The sequence below is a fragment of the Sus scrofa genome, chromosome 7 (assembly GCF_000003025.6).
Source record: "Sus scrofa isolate TJ Tabasco breed Duroc chromosome 7, Sscrofa11.1, whole genome shotgun sequence".
NCBI classification, from domain to species: domain Eukaryota; kingdom Metazoa; phylum Chordata; class Mammalia; order Artiodactyla; family Suidae; genus Sus; species Sus scrofa.
Genome location: NC_010449.5, coordinates 22,139,290 through 22,159,650, shown reverse-complemented (window position 1 = coordinate 22,159,650; position 20,361 = coordinate 22,139,290). Strand labels below are relative to the sequence as shown.

The window sequence follows — 20,361 nt, the reverse complement described above, 5'->3', positions numbered from 1 at the left end:
AATTTTCCTAATACTACTTGCTGAACAGACTTTTTTCTCCATTGTACATTCTTGCTTCCTTTGTTGAAGATTAACTGACAATACGTGTAGGTTTATTTCTCGGCTATTCTGTTCTATTGATCCATAATGTCTGTTTTTATGCCAGGATCACACTGTTTTGATTACTGTAGCTTTCTAGTATTGTCTGAAGTTTGGGAGGGTTATGCTTCCAGTTTTGTTTTTTCCTTAGGATTGCTTTGGCAATTCTGGGTGTTTTATGGTTCCACATAAAACCTAGGATTATTTGTTCTAGTTCCATGAAAAACTTCATTAGTAATTTTATGGGAATAGCATTAAATTCTGCCTGCATTTGGTTATTCCATTTTTAAAGTTTTATTGAAATATAGTTCATTTACAATGTTGTGATCATTTCTGCTGTACAACAAAGTGATTATAACATACATATCCGTTCTTTTTCAGATTCTTTTCCCATAAAGGTTACCACAGAACATTGGGTAGAGTTTCCTGTGCTACACAGTAGGTCCCATTGACTATCCATGCCATATACACTAGTGAGCACATGCCAATCTCAAATCCCCAATCCATCCTTGCCTGCCTCCCTTCCCCTTTGGGAACCATAATTTTGTTTCTCTTTTTAGGGCCACATCCATGGCATATGGAAGTTCCCAGGCTAGAGGTCAAATCAGAGCTTCAGCTGCCAGCCTCACTACAGCCACAGTAATGCCAGATTCAATCTATATTGCAGCTCATGGCAACACCCAATTCTTTTTTTTTTTTTGCTATTTCTTGGGCCGCTCCCGCGGCATATGGAGGTTCCCAGGCTAGGGGTCTAATCGGAGCTATAGCCACCGGCCTACGCCAGAGCCACAGCAACGCGGGATCCGAGCCGCGTCTGCAACCTACACCACAGCTCACGGCAACGCCAGGTCGTTAACCCACTGAGCAAGGGCAGGGACCGAACCCGCAACCTCATGGTTCCTACTCGGATTCGTTAACCACTGCGCCACGACAGGAACTCCAGCAACACTCAATTCTTAACACACTGAGCAAGGCCAGGGATTGAACCCAGGTCCTCATGGATAATAGTCGGATTCTTTTATTTTTTTGTATTTTTAGGGCTGCTCTTGAGGCATATGGAGGTTCTCAGGCTAGGGGTCCAATCAGAGCTGTAGCGACGGGCCTACGCCACACCACCAGACCTGAGCCGCATCTGCGACCAACACCACAGCTCATGGCAACGCCGGATTCTTAACCCACTGAGCAAGGCCAGGGATCAAACTTGCAACCTCTTGGTTCCTAGTCAGCTTCATTTCCACTGTGTCACAACGGGAACTCCTACTAGTCGGATTCTTAATGCTTTGAACCACAGTGGGAACTCCCATAAGTTTGTTTTTGAAGTCTGGGTCTGTTTCTATTTTGTAATATTTTTGTGTTTTTAAGATTCCACATCTAAGTGATATCAAATGAGATGTCTTTGTCTGGCTTACCTCACTTAGTATGAAAATTTCTTCGGTCCATCCATGGTGCTAAAAATGGCTTTACTCTTTGTATGGCCAAATATTTCATTGTACGTATGTACCACATCTTTTTTATCCAATCCTGGGTCGATGGACATTTAGGTTGCTTCCGTATCTTGGCTGTTGTAAATAGTGCTGTGACAAACACTGGGTTGAATGTACTTTTTCTAATTAATGGTTTTCTCCAAGTACAGGCCCAGGAGTGGGATTGCTGGATCATGTAACTGTTAGTTTTTTCCTATGTTTAGTGGCTACATCAAATTAACATTCCCACCAATGGTGTAGAAGGGCTACAACCGCAGCATATGGAAGTTCCCAGGCCATGGGTTGAATCAGAGCTGCAGCTGCCAGCCTATGCCACAGCAACACCAGATCCAAACTGCAGTCTACACCATAGCTCAAGGCAATGCTGTATCCCTAACCCACTGAGTGAGGCCAGGGATTGAACCCATAACCTCATGGATACTAGTCAGGTTTGTTACCTGCTGAGCCACAACAGGAACTCCTGTTTATAAACTTTGATGACTACCATTCTGACTGGTGTGAGGTGATACCTCGTTGTTGTTTTGATCTGCATTTCTCTAATGGTGATATTGAGCATCTTTTCATGTTTTCCTTTTTTGCCATTTGTATGTCTTCTTTGAAGAAAAGTCTATTTAGATCTTCTGACCATTTTTAGACTGCCTTTTGTTTTTAAATCTAAAGTTGTTTGGAGATTAATCCATGGTCAGTTGCTTTGTTTGCAAGTATTTTCTCATTCTGTGGGTTGTCTTTTCATTTTGTTTATGGTTTCCTTTGCTGTACAAAAGCTTTTAAGTTTAATTAGGTCCTATTTGTTTACTTTTATTTTCATTACTCTGGGAGGTGGATCCAAAAGGTATTGCTGTGATTTACACCAAAGAGTGTTCTGCTTATGCTTTCCTCTAAGAGTTTTATAGTATCCAGTCTTATATTTAGGTCTTTAATCCCATTTTATTTTTGTGCATGGTGTTAGAGAATGTTTTAATTTCATCCTTTTACATGTAGTTGTCCAGTTTTCCCAGTAACCAGTTATTGAAGCACCATCTCTTCTCCATTGTATATTCTTGCCTCCTTTGTCACTGACTGACCATAGGTATGTAGGTTTATTTCTGGGCTTTCTATCCTATTCTATTGATCTATATTTCTATTTTTTCTTTTGCCAGTAATATAAAGTTTTGATGTCTGTAGCTTTGTAGTATAATCTGAAGTGAGAGAACCTGATTCCTCCAAGTCTGTTTTTCTTTCTCAGGATTGCTTTGGCTATTTGGGGTCTTTAGCATTTCCTTACAAACTTAAAACATATTTGTTCTTAGTTCTGTGAAAAATGTCATTGGTAATTTGATGGGAATTACACTGCATCTGTAGATTGCCTTGGGTAGTAAGTACAGTCATCTTGACAATACTGATTCTTCCAATTCAAGAACATGGTATATCTTTCCATCTGTTTGTATCATCTTTGATTTCTTTCAACAGTGTCTTAGTTTTCAGCATACAGATCCTTTTGCCTCCTTAGGTAGGTATTTTATTCTTTTTGATGTGATGATGAATGGGATTGTTAATCTCTTTCTGATCTTTTGTTGTTAGTGTATAGGAATGTGAGCTATTTCTGTATATTAATTTTGTATCCTGCAACTTTGCCCAATTCATTGAGCTCCAGCAGTTTTCTGACAGCATCTTTAGTATTTTATATGCATAATAACATGTCATCTGCAAACAGCAAAGGTTTTACTTCTTTTCCTAGTTGGATTCCTTTTCCTTTTTCATTGCCATGGCTAGGACTTCCAAAACAATGTTGAATAAAAGTGGTGAGAGTGGACATCCTTGTCTTATTCCTGATATTAGCAGAAATTCTTTCAGCTTTTCACTGTTGAAAATATTAGCTGTGGGTGTGTCATATATGGGTTTTATTATATGTGGAGGTAGGTTCCCTCCATGCCCACTTCCTGGATGGTTTTTATCATAAATAGTTGTTGGATTTTGTTAAAAGCTTTTTCTGCATCTATTGAGATCATCTGGTTTTTATTCTTGTCTGTTAATGTGGTGTGTATCACATTCATTTGCAGATACTGAAAAATAGATGGCATCCCTGGAACAAATCCCACTTGATCCTGTTAATCAATTGTTGGCCTCAGTTTGCTAATATTCTGTTGAGGATTTTTGCATCTATATTCATCAGTGATGTTGGTCTGTAATTTTTTTTCTTCCCTTGGTGGTATCTTTACCTGCAGGTTAAGGATCCAGCATTGTCACTACAGCAGCTTGGGTTGCTGTGGCATATGTTTGACCCCTGGCCTAGGACCTTCCATATAGTTGCAGGTGCAGCCAAAAATAAAATAATAGGGCATTCCCCAGAGAAAACCACCAGGGGTGGGGGAAGAGGCAGGGTTTTGTTCTCTAAGTGCACAAAGTAACCAATCAATTCAAGTAATTTCCCAATATTTAACATCAAAGATAAAGTTACCAATGGACTTCAATATTTTTATAGATCATTTTTAACATTACTTGTTGTAAGTTTTTTAAACTCTACATAAAATTTTAAAAATATTACTTTATAATTTCCTTGTACACTTACATACATTACGTTTGCTTTGGGTACAATCTGATGTGTTGTGATTTTTCTGTTTTATTAATGTTTCCATTGTGGATGTTTTACCTGCCTTCATCTGATATATTTGCATTGTGCTCCAAGTAGAAACGTGCCACACATCTCTGAAAATCCCCAAGGTCTAGAGAGGCACCTGGGTTACAGGCTTTGTGTAGGTGCCATGCATTGCTCATGGCTACATCAATCATGTAGCTTACCAAAACTGAGTACCACTTTTTGCTTCTTATTCTCACCCTATACTTGGAAATGATCTGTTCCATTTTCGCTATGCCTTCCCTGCATTCATCATACAGTTTCACTATAGATGGTTGACTTATCTCAGGGATCTCCTCGTCATCAGCAAAACAACATATCTCATTGACTGGCTCTATGCCAACAGCGTTGGAGCACAGACTGATAACACCTTCACCATGCCAACGACACAAAATTATCTCATCATTTTCTTCTACTCGGAAATCAAAATACCCCTTCTTCATTTTTTTCATATGTTCTGCATTCATAAGGGGACATTTTTCAGTCCTGTTCTCACGAATTGTTCCTGTTGCTCTCACTCCTTTCTTCTTCAAGGCTGACATCAATTTGACACTTGTAAAGAAGCTATCAAAACACAGGTGATAGGGATATTGACCTCTCTCTAAAAGAACATCAGCGAAATTCATCACTAGATTTCCACCTAAACCAAGATCAAGATCCTTACCTGCCATCATAGTTAATTCTTCTTGATAGGGCTCAAACCAAACTAGATAACCCTGTGTGGTTGTACCACACCAAATTTTATAGCCAATTTTAATAGGTTTTCCATTCAGCAATTGGTCACTATCAAAGCACTCACACATTGTCTTGTCAAAACAATAGTATTCTTCGAGGGGAGCATACAAAAGAAAATTTTTATTCATTTGCTTTATGAGAGGCCTCAATTTTGTAAATTTATCTTTTTGATCTAGGTGGCTATTATCTGCAAAATGCAGGTATGAGAAAATCAATTCAAATCTGTCCCTTCTGATTGCATCTTTAACCAGGTTCTGATCGACATCAGACATTTCCCAATACATTCCCCGTTGAGGACGCCTCACAAGTCCACTCAAAAGCAGGACACCAAACACACACCTTATTTCCTGAACTGTGACTTCCAAGTTGACATTTTTCTGAGAAGCATAATTATTAGTTTCACTGACAATCAAGTTGAATGTTTCATCATCAAAAAATAACTCAAAGAGCTCTACTGGGTTCAACTTTTCACTCTTGAGATTCAAAAGTCCAGAATCCAGGGCTGACCAGCTTGGAAAGTTGGGTTTAATGTCTCTTTTGGTCCAGTTCTTCTCTGGGACACTTGACACTTTTAGCCGTTTGGAGGCAGGCTGGGTTTCTGGCTCATTATCCTCTTCCACATCTGAGTCACCAGAAAATGCGAGGCCTTGGAGTAGTTCACTCACTCGAGCTTTGTCTTTTTTTCTCCCTTTTCGAGTAATGTCTCCTGCAGCATATTCCAAGGATGAGACGTGCATCCGAGCCCACAAGTCGCCTGGGTGACGGTCCTTCAGAGTGTTCAAACGCACAACTGTCCTTTCAACAGGGACAGAAATTCCACAAGGGGCCTGGGGTGTGCAATCTCTGGGAAAGAAAAAAGGTATGCTATAAAAATTCTCAGTCTTCTTCACTGATACAGGATAAATCCACTCATACCTAAGCATTCTTTTGTGGGGAATACTTACTTCTTACTTCTCATGGTTCCATGGGGAGGACTTTGGCCAGACTGAACATTTCTAACCTTGCCCCACTTCCCACTTAACTAACTGCTGAATCTGGGAGAAGGGACTGGGCTGTCCTCTTTCAGAGCAAGTTGCAGACATTGCCTTTTTGCCACAGAAAAACCTATGGATCAGAAAAACCTATGGATCAGAAAAACCTATGGATCAGAAAAACCTATGGGGGTGGGGTCGGTGGGGAGGGAAGGTCTGCTGTCACTATGCATCCATGCCTTTGAGTTATCAGTCTAGCTTGTGTAAGTCATAAAACTGAGGCTTCCAGAATCATCTGTTTTACTCCTGTGTCTCTATCAATTGGTTCTGATTTGGACAAGGAAATGGGTTATTTACTGAGCCCCTCACCTCTCACAGAATTTTTGAATATGGACGGATTTAGCCTCTCCTAGTTCTGCATTCATCTGGTTGATGCACCACTCTGGAGAGAAACAAAACAGAAACTCAAACTTACTGCCCTTGAACCAATTTTTATGGGGTTTACAAGGAAGCTGGCCAAAGATACTAAGATGAAAAAAGTATTGTTTTACACAAATTTCTTTTTTAATTTTAGAAATTTGCATTTACTAGTATGCTATTGGTAAATGGTCTAATTTTAGAAGACATGAGGAGAGAACACAGTGGGGAAAGTATGTTGTAATATAATTTACATTACATATACTTATTTGCTTAGAGAATTTATCATCCTGAGTGTCTTTAATGTTTGTATGTATGAGCCATTCGACATATCCATCTTAGAGTTCTCAAACATCTTCAACTTCAAGGACTGTCCCTGAATCCTGTCACTACACTGAACTCTCCACTACTGGAAAACTAAACTCACTCTCTAGCCCCAATTTCTTTTCTGTCTTTTTTTTTTTTTTTTTGTCTTTTCTAGGGCCACACCTGTGGCATATGGAGTTTCCCAGGCTAGGGGTCCAATCGGAACTGTAACCGCCAGTCTACACCACAGCCACAGCATCTCGGGATCCAAGCTGCATCCACAGCTCATGGTAACACCAGATCCTTAACCCACTGAGCAAGGCCAGGGATCGAACCTGCAACCTCATAGTTCGTAATCAGACTCACTAACCACTGAGCCACGATGGGAACTCTAGCCCCACTTTCTTTTCACTCTAGGCTCCTTACACCTCTGTCCCACAATAGCTGTTCTATCTCCTCTGACTCCTCCATTCCCTCCTACTTTTACCTTCCTTCCCATTCCATCTAGATCCCATGATCCATCACTTTAGTCCATCTCTTGCCAGGATCATCAACCACCCTGGACCAGCAAAATTCAATACCAAATCAACAGCATCCTTGGTCTTCTTTATTCCTCAACCAGGAGTGAGTACTGCCAGAGAAATCACATGACTAGGCAAGCTGGCGTCGCTCAAAATGTTGGTCTCCCTAGTTAATAGTTCCCAAAAATCCTTCTCATTTCTTCTTGTGCCTTTCTTCCCTGTTCCCTACAACAGGCATTGCATCACTCTTCTCACAGCTGCTACCCAAGTTCTTGGTATTTCCAAACATAACCTCTTTTCCCATTCCAAAGAGGACCCAGAATTTTTCATGCAAGAACTTACTCTTCAAAACCTTTTTCTGTGGCTCCTCTGACTCTCCTAGTTCTTCTCCTAACCTCTCCAGGTACTTGCATTTTTTTTCTGTCTCTCTCCGATGCTCCTTAGCTAGTAAATTCCTGCTTACTCATCAGGTCTCGTTTCAAATGTTACCTCTTCTGGGATGCCTTCTCCTCAGACCTCAGCAACTTTATGGAGGATTTCACTTCTCTTCTTAAGCTTCAAGCATGTCTCATTTAACTGAGATTACGCTCCCTGTTTCCCTAAGATGAACAAATGTCAATATGGAGAATGCTTATCCTCTGCTGTTTCCTTCCTCTTTTCTCAAGTTTCCAAGGAGTTAATGGCCTCACCAGAAACCAACCCTCTGCTCATGATCCGGTCCCTCTCTTTCTGGTTTCGGAGCATCTATGCTACACAGCTCCAGAACCAACACTCATTAAGTGCCTACTACTATCTTTCACCTGTCCTTCATCATCAGCTACTTTCCTTCTGATTCTTGTTCAGGACTCTAATAAAGGTTGAAAATATTCGCACTGTCTTAAGTCCTCCTCCAGGTCTGATGTTTCTTTTTCTTTTGTTTTTTAGGGCCGCACCTGCGACACATGGAGGTTCCCAGGCTAGGGGCCTAATTGGAGCTATAGCTGCCGACATACACCACAGCCATAGCCATGCCAGATCTGAGCCACATCTGCAATCTCACAACAATGCCGGATCCTTAACCCACTGAGAGGGGTCAGGGATTGAACCCGCAACCTCATGGTTCTAGTTGGATTCGCTTTCGCTGTGCCACTATGGTAACTCCTGAGTTTCTTTCTTACTCATTACAGCAACCTCACCTGCAGTGCTCACTCTCTTGTCTAAATCCTCTGCCTTCTCTTTTTTCTGGCTTCTCTAACTATAGCCCCACAAAGACATAAGGGAGTCAGGGGAAGAGTGATCAAGCAGGGTAGACTGAGTCAGGATAGGATTCTTGGAGACAACTTACAAACTGAAGATTTTTTTTTTTTTTATTACCCTTTTAGAGCCAAACCTGGGGCACATGGAGGTTCCCAGGCCTAGGGGTCAAAATGGAGCTGTAGCTGCCGGCCTACACCACAGCCAGAGCAATGCCAGATCTGAGCTACGTCTGTGACCTACACCATAGCTCATGGCAACACCAGATCCTTAACCCACCAAGAGAGGCCAGGGATTGAACCTGTGTCCTCATGGATACTAGTCAGATTTGTTTCTGCTGAGCTACAACAGGAACTCCCAAACTGAAGATTTTATATAACTATGATAAAGTGACAGGTCTCCTTCTTGGCACGAGGTCTCCTATGATCACAGAAGTGAGTGATACTCTTCCTGTATTATTCCTGGGAAGTAGGCTTTTACCAACTTGTTTCTCTTGTTCCATTCCAATTTCTTCTTACATCTATAGCATCTTATTCTACTTAAGACCATGTACACTTACCTGTTGGCTATTCCTGAGGCCTCAGCACCTGGTTCCATTTCTTCAGAAGTTTCTTGCTTTGGGTTAAACAATCCATCTTTAGTTACTACTTCTTCAGCTAAAATAATGTTAATAATTTAAATGTTATCTGTTGCCTGAATTTAGAAAAAAACAAATCTCCAGGGTAGGAATGGGATGTTTCAAATTAAAACAATCAACAGGTATCACAGGAGTGCAGTTACAGCAATCCTAAAAAATATGGCATAGTATGGGAAGATAATAAGAAAGGTCAAGTTTCAGGAGATAGGGTCTAACAGGGCAAAGCATATTTAAAGAAAATTACACATGGACTGTAGTGTTCTCAGAGAGTGAAGAGAACTTCCTCTGAGGTAAAGAGGGAATCAAGCAGAGGAGTTTATGGCATTTCCAAATGTGAAGGGATGTCTGAAAATAACAAATTATATGGGACCCTCAAAAAGGGAAGAAAGGGAGTTCCCGTTGTGGCGCAGTGGTTAATGAATCCAAGAACCATGAGGTTTCGGGTTCGATCCCTGGCCTTGCTCAGTGGGTTAAGAATCTGGCATTGTCGTGAGCTGTGGTGTAGGCTGCAGATGCGGCTCGGATCCCACATTGCTGTGGCTCTAGTGTCGGCCAGTGGCTACAGCTCTGATTAGACTCCTAGACTGGGAACCTCCATATGCCGTGGGAGCGGCCCTAGAAAGGCAAAAAGACCAAAAAAAAAAAAAAAAAAAAGAGGGAAGAAAAGGGGGAGCAAGGGAGGAGATGTTGAGAGACTCAGGGAAAGTAGAGCAATGATCAGAGAAGATCAGAACAAGAATGAACGATCTGACCACATACTGAGGCACAAAACTAACTTTGATAAATTTAAGAGTATAGAAATTATTTCAAGCATCTTCTCTGACCACAATGGCATGAAACCAGAAATCAACCACAGGAAAAGAAATGAGAGAAAACCATGTGGAGACTAAACAACATGCTAGTAAAAAAAAAAAAAAAAAAAACAGTGGGTCAACGAGGAAATCAAAAGTGAAATTAAAAACTACATCAAGACAAATGACAACAAAAACACAACCATTCAAAATCTATCGGATGCTGCAAAAGTAGTTCTTAGAGGGAAGTTCAGAGCAATACAGGCCTTCCTCAAAAAAGAAGAAAGATCTCAAATCAACAACTTAGCCTACCACCTAAAAGAATTAGAAAAGGAACAAACCAGGAGTTCCCGTCATGGAGCAGTGGTTAACGAATCTGACTAGGAACCATGAGGTTGCAGGTTCGATCCCTGGCCTTGTTCAGTGGGTTAAGGACCCGGCGTTGCTGTGAGCTGTGATGTTGGTTGCAGACGCAGCTTAGATCCCACGCTGCTGTGGCTCTGGCATAGGCTGGTGGCTGCCCCTAGCCTGGGAACCTCCATATGTCACGGGAGCAGCCCTAGAAAAGGCAAAAAAAAGACCAAAAAGAAAAAAAAAAGGAACAAACCAAACCTAAAGTCAGAAGGAAGCAAATCATAAACATCAGAGAAGAAATCAATAGAGATTTTTATCAAATTAAAATTTAAAAAATTTTATTAATTAAATCAATAAAACATAGAAAAAAAATCAATAAAACCAAGAGCTGGTATTTGAAAGGGTAAACAAAATTGGCAAACCTCTGGCCAGAGTAAGAAAAGCAGAGAAAGAAAACAAAATAAGAGGAGTTCCCATCGTGGCACAGTGGTTAACGAATCCGACTAGGAACCATGAGGTTGCGGGTTCGGTCCCTGCCCTTGCTCAGTGGGTTAACGATCCGGCGTTCTGTGAGCTGTGGTGTAGGTCACAGACACAGCTCGGATCCCGTGTTGCTGTGGCTCTAGCATAGGCTGGAGGCTACAGCACTGATTCAACCCCTAGCCTGGGAACCTCCATATGCCGCGACAGCAGCCCAAGAAATAGCAAAAAAAAAAAAAAAAAAAGACAGAAAAAAATAAAATAAATAAATAAAGCTTCTTTCAAAACAAAAACAAAAACAAAATAAATGAAAAAGGAGAAATCTCAATGGGTACTGCAAAAGTACGACATACCATAAGAGAATACTGTGAACAATTATATGCCAACAAGTTTTTTTTTTTTGCTTTTCAGGGCCACACCGCAGCATATGGAGGTTCCCAGGCTAGGGATCAAGTCAGAGCTGCAGCTGCAAGCCTACACCACAGCCACACAGGATCCAAGCCACATCTGTGACCTATACCGCAGCTCATGGCAACACCAGGTCTACAACCCACTCAGCGCGGCCAGGGATAGAACTTGCATCCTCGTGGATACTAGTTGGATTTGTTTCTGCTGAGTTACAACAGAACTCCCAGGGTTTTTTTTTTTTCCAACAAGTTTAACAACCTTGAAGAAATGCATAACTTTCTAGAGACATACAGCCCACCAAAACTGAACCAAGAAGAAACAGACCAAGTGAACAGACCAATCACAAGAAATGAAATTGAATAACACTCCCTACAAACCAAAATCCAGAATCAGATGGCTTCACAGGAAAATTTATCAAACATACAAAGAAGAACTTATACCCATCCTTCTAAACTTGAAGCCACCATCACCTTGATACCAAAACCAGGCAAAGATACTACCAAAAAAGAAAATTATAGGCTAATATCTTTGATAAATACAGACATACGGAATTCCCGTCGTGGCGCAGTGGTTAACGAATCCGACTAGGAACCATGAGGTTGCGGGTTCGGTCCCTGCCTTTGCTCAGTGGGTTAATGATCCGGCGTTGCCGTGAGCTATGGTGGAGGTTGCAGATGTGGCTCAGATCCTGCGTTGCTATGGCTCTGGCATAGGCCGGTGGCTGCAGCTCTGATTCCACCCCTAGCCTGGGAACCTCCATATGCCGTGGGAGTGGCCTAAGAAATAGCCAAAAAAAAAAAAAAAACCAGACATAGTATTTTAGTCAACTGAATCCAACAACATTTAAAAAAGATCTTACACCACAACCAAGTGGGATTCATCCCAGGTTCACAAGAATGGCTCAGCATATGCAAATCAATCAACGTCATACACCACATTAACAAAAGAAAAGTCAAAAACACACAATCATCTCAATAGATGCAGAAAAAGCTTTTGACAAAATCCAAGATGCAGAAAAAGTTTCTGACAAAATCCAACATCCATTCATGATAAAAAAAACTCTTACCAAAGTGGGTATAGAGGGAACATACCTTAACATAATAAAAGCCATTTATGACAACCCACAGCCAATATAATACTAAGCAGAGAAAAACTGAAAGCCTTCCTGCTAAAATCTGGAACAAACAATGTAAGTGACAATGGCTTCATCTTCAAAATATATAAACAACTCATACAACTCAACAGCAAAAAAACAACCCAATTAAAAAATGGGTTGAAGACCTAAACAGATGTTTCTCCAAAGAAGATATACAGATGGCCAACAAGCACATGAAAATATACTAAATTATTAGAGAAATGCAAATCAAAACTACAATGAGATACCCCTTCAACCCAGTCAGAATGGCCATCATTAATAAAACTACAAATAAAAAATGCTGGAGAGAGTGTGGAGAAAAGGGAACCCTTCTACACTGTTGATGGGAATGGAAATTGGTACAAGCACTATGGAAAACAGTACGAAGGTACCTCAGAAAACTAAATATAGAACTACCATATGATCCAGCAATCCCACTCCTAGGCATATATCCAGACAAAACTTTCATTCAAAAAGATACATACACTTCTATGTTCCTCGCAACACTATTCACAATAGCCAAGACATGGAAACAACCTAAATGTCCATCAACAGATGAATGGATGAGGAAGATGTCGTACATATACACAATGGGATATTACCCTGCCATAAAAAAAGAAAAGATAATGCCATTTGCAGCAACATGGATGCAACTCGAGATTCTCATACTAAGTGAAGAAAGTCAGAAAGAGAAAGACAGTTACCATATGATATCATTTAATCTAAAATATGGCACAGATGAACCTATCTACAGAACAGAAACAGACTCAGACATGGACAGCAGACTCGTTGCCGAGGGGGAGGGGAGTTTGGGGTTAACAAATGCAAACTGGAGTTCCCGTTGTGGCGCAGTGGTTAACGAATCCGACTAGGAACCAGGAGGTTGTGGGTTCGGTCCCTGCCCTTGCTCAGTGGGTTAACGATCCAGCGTTGCCGTGAGCTGTGGTGTAGGTTGCAGATGCGGCTTGGATCCTGCGTTGCTGTGGCTCTGGCGTAGGCCAGTGGCTACAGCTCCGATTCAACCCCTAGCCTGGGAATCTCCATATGCTGCGGGAGCGGCCCAAGAAATAGCAACAACAACAACAACAGAAGACAAAAAGACAAAAAAAAAAATGCAAACTGTTACATTTAGAATGGACAGACAATAGGTCCTGCTGTATAGCGCAGGGAACTATTTCCAATCACTTGTGATGGAACATGATGAAAGATAATAAGAGAAAGAGAGGGTGTATAGATGTATGACTGGGTCATTTTGCGGTACAGCAGAAATTGGCAGAATAATGTAAATCAACTATAATAATAATAAAAAGAATCAGCTGAATGATTAGCAACAGAAGGTGAAGTGATTGGGAGGGTGCAAAATGACAGGGGCTGAGAGAAGTGTGGCAGCAGAGGCCAGAAGGGGAAGGAAGGGTGAGGGCATGAAGGAAATGTGGGTTCACAAGGGCCAAGTCAGGGTGAATGACGGGGAAAGTGAGCATAGTTGGGGATGAGCCAGAGGCTTATTCTTACTCATCAGACTCAGATTTGTAACCTTCTCCCGAGCTGAGTTCCCATGGAGATTCCTTTGAGCCAGATTCAGATGTGGCCACTCTCCTGGGACAAGAGCCTGGGCTGCTTCTTCCTCAGTCTTCACTGATGTCTAAAAAGGCAAAAAATGGTCTCGTAGTTTTCAGTGTGGTAAAGATAAGGGGTCCAGCTGTGAAGGTTATTGAATACCACCCTGCAAACCAGTAGTATTGAGCCAACCATCAGGGCCCTGCTCTCTCTGAGGGTCTAGGGGAAGATGGTCCTGCATCTCTCTCAGCTTCTGGGGGTTGTTAGCAGTCCTTGGTGTTCCTTGGCTGGTAGATGCATCACTCCAGTCTCTGCCTCTGTCATCACGCAGCCTTCTTATAAGGATGCCAACCGTTGGATATAGGGCCTACCCTAATCCAGTAGGACCTCATCTTAGCTTGACTATATCTACAAAAAGTCTATTACCAAATCAGATCATAGGTACCTGGGGTTAAGACTTCAGTATATCTTTTTAAGGCACAAGATCATCCATAACTTCATCTTAGCCCTACTACAATTAATGCTATTTTTCTCTTTTTCTGGCTAGTCTTTCATCATTTGACTCAACACTAGTTTCATTAAACTGTCCACTCACATCTCTGCCCTTTCATTTTCCTAGACTTTTGACCTTATTCCTCCTTAATTCAAACTTATTGATTATACATCAGTGCAAACTTTTAATTACCTTATTTGTAGTGAGTATATGTTAATCCCAGACTCCTAATTTATCTCTTCCCTTCCCCTTTAGTAACCATAAGTTTGTTTTCTATTTCTGAGAGTCTATTTCTATTTTGTAAATAAGGTCATTTGTGTCCATTTTTTTTTAAGATTCCACATATAAGCAATATCAGCTCTGTATTTTAGATGATTACATTTATTTAATACACACATAAGTTTTACTTGCTACACATTTATTTTCAGGAAGATAGGGTATTTAAGAACAGGAGGCAGTGGGTCTGACAGCATCAAGAAACAACTAGAAGTCACAGAAAAGAACTGAGAGAAGAGAGGACTCCATGAGGACCCTGTCTTGAGAAAACTGACTCAGCAGCAGAGAACTTAAATGTTTTTTAACTAAATGACTATGAAAATAACTGAATCACTAAGGAAAAAAAAAAAAAAAACAGAGTCCACTTTGCCAAGAAGCTGTGAAGTTTTGCCTTGGATACCCAGAATTTCCACTGTCATCATATACTATAAAGGGGTATGTGCAGGACACTGGGACTGTAAAGGACTACGAGGAAGTCTTTGTTCTCAGACTGGGGAAGAGAAACCAGAGACTCCCCAAAGGATAAAACATCTGGCACTAAGAATCCAATGAGTGGAGGCACTTTCTGAAACCAAGGGCCTAACCCTGCCCCTTACTCTCACCCCCAGATCTGGTGTGCCTCCTGCATTTGGTACACAATGAGGCAACAGCATGTACCTGTGTGAGCTCCTGGATGAGGCATACACGGTCTGTGATATTCTGTGACAATGTGAAGGCAGAGGGACTGTACCACCTCAAAGGCTCTCGGGGGAGCAGTGTGAGCCATGAGAAGGCAAGGGATAGGTGCTTGAGGAAAGGAGGGCTGCTACTGAGGTTTCCAGAGCTTGAGCATCTTGCTCACCTGGGACCTGGCTGAGTTCAGCTCAGGTACTGCGGCCTGGTCTCTGGGATTCTCCTCCTGGAGCAGGGCTGGTCCCTGGTGGGCAGGCCCTGTGGAAGGAGGAGACAAGAGTCCTGAATGAAACACATGGCTTTTAAGAGGGTCCTTTGTGGGGACTTAGCCCCAAATCTTATGTTTGTTAAACATCCAAGTACTAGGATGCAATCTTACTAAAGCACAGAGTCAGGAAGTCTAAAACACTAAAACTTTAGGATTTGCCACCCACAAAATTAGGTGGTGTTTATGAATCACAAGGTTCTTTACAGTAATGTACTTTCACATACATAAAGAAAAATTAGAAATCATAGATGAAAATAAAGAGAGGGAAAGAAGAAGCTGATGATGAAGGAAACAATCAGAGAACAAAGATGAAAGAAAAGTAGTTAACAGAGACTAGGCACAGGGGAAACAGGAAAGCAGGTAAGAGGAAGATGAAAAGAGACACAAAAAATTGAATTGATGATGGGGAAGGCTATACATGCATGAGAGGCAGGGGGTATATGGGATATCTCTTTATCTTCCTTTCAATACTGCTGTGAACCTAAAATTGCTCTAAAAAAATAAAATCATACAACACACATACATAGAGGAGATGCTAGCCAAGAGCTAGAAGAACTTCTGAGACTCTGCCACACTGGAAACTGCAACAATAATCAAAACGGTGAAAATGATTGTAGGTGCCAGGCACTGCACTGTTACCTAAAAAGATTATTTCCAATTCCTTATCTGTACAATGGGGAGAACATAGTCTACAGACTTAATGAAGATTCAGATAATGAACACAAAAATCCTTTGTAAACTGCAAGACCCCAGGAGGTAATAATGTTATTATTTTTCAAGATGGCAACAATATAAGGATTTACTAAATGAAGAGCACATGGGATAATTACTAACCCAAAATATAACATGGAATATACCACTTTTCTTTGCTCCAGACACAATATTATTACCTTAAATTCCTTTTGTTGCTGTTTTTCACATCTAAAGTGAATAAAGCTTGCTGAGAAAATAAAATAGCCTTGCTCCAGATTTACTGTTACTACAATGCATATATGCCCAAACCCAACAGCTTCAAAAGCACTGTGTTGGAGGAGTTCCCTGGCAGAGAAAGGGGTAAGGTTGAGGAGGGGCGAGATGGCAAGAGAAAGTGGAAAAGGCACAGAGGTGTAATGCGGTGAGGAATGAGATCAAAGGCAGTGGGAAATCAGAAAGCGAAGGTGAGATCAGACTTCGTTTTGCTCCTTATCCTCCCCCTAAGGTGGAAATGAATTAGGGTTAAGCTTGGGAGAGAGGCAGTGGAATGTTTTCAAACGTCTGAAAGTTCATTACAAACACCACACCAATCCACTGCTCTCGATCTCTGCCAAAGACAGAATAAGAGAGAATGGGCTTAAGTTGCAATGAATCAGATGATATCTCAAAGTCTTTTACTTCTCCAACAATACATCTGAACATTTATCAATGTGTCTGACACCAAGAATCAATCACAGTTGAGCATTAGGAGATGGGCAAAAATAAAGTATCAACGTTCTCATTTTTTTTAATGTTTTTTGCTTTTTAGGGCTGCACCCAAGGCACATGGAGGTTCCCAGACTAGGGGTCAAATCAGAGGTACAGCTGCCGGCCTACACTACAGCCACAGCAATGAAAGATCCGAACCACGCCTGCCACCTATACCACAGCTCACAGCAACGCCAGATCCTTAATCTACTGAGCAAGGTCAGGGATCGAACCCACAACCTCATGGTTCCTAGTGGGATTCTTTTCCTCTGTCCATGACGGGAACTCCAACAGTTCTCATTTTATTTTTTTGTCTTTTTGCCTTTTCTAGGGCCGCACCCATGGCATACGGAGGTTCCCAGGCTAGGGGTCTAATCGGAGCTGTAGGCGCCGACCTACGCCAGAGCCACAGCAACGCCAGATCCGAGCCTCGTCTGCAACCTACACCACAGCTCACAGCAGCGCCGGATCTTTAACTCACTGAGCAAGGCCAGGGACCGAACCCGAAACCTCATGGTTCCTAGTCAGATTCGTTAACCACTGAGCCACAACGGGAACTCCAGCACCCAACTTTTTAATGATAAAAGTCCAAACTTCCTGGTTTGAATATAAACACTCCATAAAATGGCCCCAACTGACCTTCCCATTCCTTCCACCCACTCTTTCTCTAAACAAATCCTAGCCTCCAGCCATGCCAATTGATTTATTATCCCCTTGAAAATGGCAGAGGGCAGGGAGAGCAGGTAGCCTGGAAAACCGTCTTTAGTTCATCTGGTCTCAGGTAACCTGGTTGGATTACAACTAGTAGGCAGACAGGCCCTTAGCCAGACTCTCCAGAATATTTGGGAGGGCTTAAGAGGATATACAAAGCCCTTGAGAATGACAGGATGCACTTCCTGAAGGTCCAGAGAGCACCCTCATCCCCGTGACACACACCACAGCAGTAGCTCATCCCGTGGGGACTTAGAGAACCAAAGAAGCCACCTTCTGTCCAGGAGATGCTGCTGGAGTCCAGCTCTATGAGCCAACTCACATTCACATGAAAGAATCTTACATGCTATGACCGTGTTATCTTTCTGTCAGTTATCATCACCATTCTGACAAGTACTCACTTCCATTCTCCATCACCCACCCACCCCAGTCAAAATAGAATGAAATTTCAGCAGATGCGTGTTCATCATCTCATCACAGGTAAGTGTTTCTGCTCCACTGCAAATCCTCTCATCTATCAAGGTTCAATACAGGCTCAGGCCTCCAGGAAAACTTCCCCAACATCCCATCCCTACACACACACACGGACTATCTCTAAACTTCTTCCATCTTTAAACTTCTTCACACAAACAAAACATTGGGCTTTATGTCATGGTGATTTTTAATAATGAAAGAAATATGACAAAACTACCAGTCAAGTCAGTAGGGAAATATAAATTGTATTTATGTTGCAGTGGGTAAAGATCACAAGTCATCTGAGCCCTACACGTGTCCTTTTTTCTCCCTTGAATGTTCTCTTACCATTTATTATTTGAACCATCTGTTCTGCATTTGATGTCAAAACATCAATATTTTCAGATCACTAGTGTAAATCATGACTACGGTAAATCACGAATGCTCTGAATTGTGGGCTTAATTTTTTTATGTACATGTCTTTTCTTGGGAAATGAGTTAATCGCTTTCAATAAATTCTGGGGGGAAATCATAGCATTCCCTCACCACAGAGCTTAAAAAACTGCACTGAGGAGTTCCTGTTGTGGTTCAGCAGTTAACAAACTCGACTAGCATCTGTGAGTACATGGGTTCAATCCCTGGCCTCCCTCAGTGGGTTAAGGACTGGCGTTGCCATAAGCTGTGGAGTAGGCCAAAGATGCCACTCGGATCCCGCACTGCTGTGGCTGTGGTGTATGCCGGCGGCTACAGCTCTGATTGGACCCCTAACCTGGGAACCTCCATATGCTGTGGGTGCAGTCCTAAAAAGACAGAAAGAAAAAAAAAAAATTGCACTGAGTTGTGAGATCTCCTTTTTGGACATTCTGTGTACTTTTGTCTGTCCTCAATGCATCTGCAAACCACAGGCCACAGACTCTGCTGTCTCTGGATGGCCTATCCTACTGCACAGAGCTGAAGTATACCCAATGGCGGGGATGGATGTGCACAGTGAGAGCCCTGCACACGAGAGGGTGCACTCCAAGTGCAGGAAGGACAGAACCTGGTTAAGACTAAAGCTGTCTTTAAATTACTGACAATTTGGAGGAAGGGAGGCTACTGAAGAAAATGCTACCATGGGGAAAAAGACAAATGTATGGAAAGCTACCAAGAAATACTTACAACATCCATAAGTTAGAATTAGAAATGTAGAACAGAGGTATATAATAGAGAGAGGATTTTTGGTCAGACGGTCAGGTGAATTAACTCTGCCTCTGTTGACCCTGGGCAAGTCTTTTAAACTCTGAGTTTTGGTTTTCCTAACAGTTAAGGGTAAACTGGATGAGAAGATCTTAAGACTTCTAAATTTCACAATTCCAAATGTTTTTAAAAGCTTGCTTAGGTACAGGGATAGACAAAAACTTGAAAAACACATACAACACACTTTGGCTTAGAAGACCACACACCTGTCAGTGGCCTGCTCACAACGTCCTCAGTAAACGCGCCCTCTGACACTCACCACTCACTTCTTGCGTGAGCTCTGGAGGTTCACACTTCAAGGTGGTTACCCCAGGCAGGAGCAGGGGGCTCTGACACTCCAGAGAGGCTCCTTGATATTCTGTCACCAGTAGGTGCATATCCTGTCCCTGAGTGTAGACAGAAGCCTGAGGATAAAAGATTCACTGTGAAAAGGCATCCTAGCAGGAATGAGAAGGGAACAGCCATTAGGGACATCCTCAAGGGAACCCATGCAAGCCCCATTTAATCCTTTAAAGCAGCAGCGAGTAAGACAGAGTAGCAAAACAGACATTCAATTATTTGGCAAATACGGATTGAATACCAACTAAAAGCTGGGTTCTGTTCTATGTGCTGCGGAGATAGTGGCAAACAAGAAACAGAAGAGAAGCACAGAATACCTACCTAGGGAGTTCCCACTGTGGTTCAGCGGGTTGGGAACCTGACACAGTGTCCATGGGGATGTGGGTTTGAGCCATGGCCTCACTCAGTGGGTTAAGGATACAGCGTTGCCATGAGCTGTGGTGAGGGTCATGGCCAAGGCTCGGATCCCATGTTGCCGTGGTGTAGGCTGGCGGCTGTGGCTCTGACTGGACCCCTACCTAGCCTGGGAGCTTCCATGTCCCTCAGGTGCAGTTCTAAAAGAAAAGAAAAAGGAAGAATCCCTGCCTAGAAAAGCAAAAATCCAGAAGGTTTCTTAAACCAGTGGGTAGAAGCTTAAGGAGCAATAGGACATGCATACTGTCTCAAAATGTCTCCCACAGATTACTTACTAATTACCAAGGGGTAAATGGTAACTTTATAGTGGAGAAATCTGACAGATACCACCTTAAACG

At 42.0% G+C, this 20,361-nt stretch overlaps 1 protein-coding gene across 2 annotated transcripts in view; it reads right to left on the bottom strand.

The window, feature by feature from the left end:
- Window positions 228–20,361, bottom strand: part of PGBD1 (piggyBac transposable element derived 1) — a 25,646-nt gene continuing 5,512 nt past the window's right edge. For both annotated transcript variants that reach the window (XM_021099793.1, XM_003482141.4), the window contains exons 4-8: window positions 19,530–19,674; window positions 15,332–15,420; window positions 13,677–13,806; window positions 8,919–9,015; window positions 228–5,754 (exon numbers count right to left, since the gene is read on the bottom strand). In XM_021099793.1, coding sequence (XP_020955452.1) covers window positions 4,188–5,754; window positions 8,919–9,015; window positions 13,677–13,806; window positions 15,332–15,420; window positions 19,530–19,674 — 2,028 coding nt within the window. In that variant the 3' untranslated portion in view covers window positions 228–4,187. The remainder of the gene's footprint in view (window positions 5,755–8,918; window positions 9,016–13,676; window positions 13,807–15,331; window positions 15,421–19,529; window positions 19,675–20,361) is intronic.